At 39.2% G+C, this 2,500-nt stretch overlaps 1 protein-coding gene across 1 annotated transcript in view; it reads left to right on the top strand.

Moving 5' to 3' along the window:
* LOC145407443 (myosin-IIIb-like) overlaps nucleotides 1-2,500 on the top strand; it is a 41,725-nt gene that overhangs the window by 13,654 nt on the left and 25,571 nt on the right. The window contains exon 4 of the mRNA XM_080278375.1: nucleotides 1,381-1,485. Within this exon, the coding sequence (XP_080134501.1) occupies nucleotides 1,381-1,485 (105 nt within the window). The remainder of the gene's footprint in view (nucleotides 1-1,380; nucleotides 1,486-2,500) is intronic.

Below are 2,500 nucleotides of genomic sequence, written 5' to 3'. Positions count from 1 at the left end.
TCTGGCTTGTGATGGAGGTAAGGAGGGAAGGAGGGAAGGTAGGAGGAAGGAGAAGGAAGGGAAACTGGATAGGGATCAGGTGTGGCTTGTGATGGAGGTAAGGAGGGAAGGAGGGAGGGAAGGAGGGAGGGAGAAATGGAGGAAAGATGTAGAGAAGAAGGGGAAAAAACCGGGAAGGAAAGGAAGATGGATGAAGATCAGGCCTGGCTTGTGATGGAGGGAAGGAGGGAGGGAGGGAGGGAAAGAGGGAGGGAGGGAGGGAGGGAGGGAAGGAGTGAGGGAGGGAGGGAGAGAAGGAAGAAGGTGGGATGAAAAGATGGTGAAAAGTTTGCCTCACTGGTACTGGAGGTAAGTAGGGAAGGAGGGAAGGTGGGAGGGAGGGAGAGAGGGAGGGAAGGAAGGAAGGAGGAAATGAAGAAGGAAATAGAGGAAGGAGGGAAGGAGGAAACAGAGGAAGGAGGAAGAGAAAAAACAAGAATTACTGAAGCATATACACAATGTCTTCTTAATGGTTACCTGCCTCCAAGGTGGGCCAGGTGAGGGCAGAATTAATTAAGGTATACCAGGTGAAACGGAAGTACCTTGATCCGTTTTCTCGCTCCCTAACACCTTTTCCTAAGCGATTTTTTTCTTATTAAACCTCTGATCTGCAATTTCGTCGGGTAAGGAAGCTCCCTAACACCTTTTCCTAAGCGATTTACTTTTCCTTATTTCACCTTGTATCCCTAATCTCGTCAAGTAAGGAAGCTCCCTAACACCTTTTCCTAAGCGATTTATTTTGCTAATTACATCTTTTATCCCTAATCTCGTCAAGTAAAGAAGCTCCCTAACGCCTATTTTTTGCCGAATTATTCTGTTTTCCTATTTTCACTCTTGTCCTCGAGTCAGTTTTAATCTTTTAGTTAATCTTTTGTTTTTCCTGTTTTTTTCTGTTTTTCTCCTGTTTTATATTTTTTCCTGTTTTTCTGTTTTTCTGTTTATCTGTTATTAATTTCTTCCTGTTAATGTTTTTCCTGTTTTTTTTTCGCTTTTTCCTGTTTTTTTGTTTTTTGTTTTCCTGTTTTTTCCTGTTTTCTGTTTTTTCCTGTTTTTCATGTTTTTCCCTGTTTTTTGTTTTTCCTGTTTTTCCCCCCTGATTTTCCTGTTTTTGCTATTTTTTCCGTTTTTTCCCCTGATTTTCCTGTTTTTTCCCTGGTTTTCCTGTTTTTGCTGTTTTTCCCGTTTTTTCTGTTTTCTCTGTTTTTCTGTTTTTTCTGTTTTTTCCTGCTTTTTTCTATTTCCATGTTTTACTCTGTTTTTCTGTTTCTTCATGTTTTCTTCTGTTTTTTCCCGTTTTTCTTGTTTTTTTCCTGTTTTTTCACCATTTTTTTCCTGTTTCAGCTGTGTCCTCGCGGCTCTGTGACTGATCTCGTACAAGCTCTGATCAGGCGAGGACAGAGGCTGACGGAACTGCAACTTGGTTATATACTAAAGGAGACAGTTGACGTGAGTAGGGGTGAGGCTGGCAGGTTTAGATGAGTTGGCCCTTGAAATAGAAAACGGGCAGAGAGAGAGAGAGAGAGAGAGAGAGAGAGAGAGAGAGAGAGAGAGAGAGAGAGAGAGAGAGAGATTTCCTTGGATCGTAAAAGAGAGATAGATAGATGGGTAGATGGACAGATGGATAGATAGATAGATAGACAGATGGATGGATAGACAGATAAAGTTAATTTTACATAAAAGTAAAGACGACTCCAAATAATAATTATAATAATGACAGTAATAATAATAATAATAATAATAATAATAATAATAATAGTAATAATAATAACAATAATAATAGTAGTAGTAGTAGGAGTAGTAGTAGTAGTAGTAATAATAATAATAATAATAATAATAATAATAATAATAGTGCACCCCCATTCTCTGTTCACCCCATTTTCTTTAAGGGTAAACTATGCTACCTCACACCTTTTTCTGTGAGGCAAGACTTACCTCATGAAAAACTGAAGCAAAACGCAGTAAAGATGAGGAAATTGGAGGCAAGGAGGCATGAGAAGTAGGCCAAGGGAGGGAGGGAGAGAAAAAATGGAGAGATGGAGGGAAAAATGGAGGGAGTGGAGAGAAAACGTGGAGGAAAGAGGGAGGAGAGAAAAATGAAAGGGGAAAGGTTGGGAAATAAGGTGGAGAAATGAGAGAGAGAGAGAGAGAGAGAGAGAGAGAGAGAGAGAGAGAGAGAGAGAGAGAGAGAGAGAGAGAGAGACGCGGAGGTCAGGCACAAATATCACTAAACTTGCGTGACCTTTAACACTTCCACTATGAAGTAAAACAAACGAACAGACACAGTCACTTCTAATTCCATATATATTTTTTATTTTTATTTAATTTCCAAAAAAATTATTCACCTCCAAGTCAATTTTTTTTTATGTACTTAATTCCTACCGACAAGCGATTTATTTTTTAGGATCATTTTACTGACTTTATTAGGGAAAAAAATCTACTAAGTTGATAATTCATACTCTCA

The sequence above is a fragment of the Coenobita brevimanus genome, chromosome 73 (genome assembly GCF_032717465.1).
Source record: "Coenobita brevimanus isolate Jiangsu-jjx chromosome 73, ASM3271746v2, whole genome shotgun sequence".
Classification (NCBI taxonomy): Eukaryota; Metazoa; Arthropoda; class Malacostraca; order Decapoda; family Coenobitidae; genus Coenobita; species Coenobita brevimanus.
This window is presented reverse-complemented; position numbering and strand designations above follow the sequence as displayed.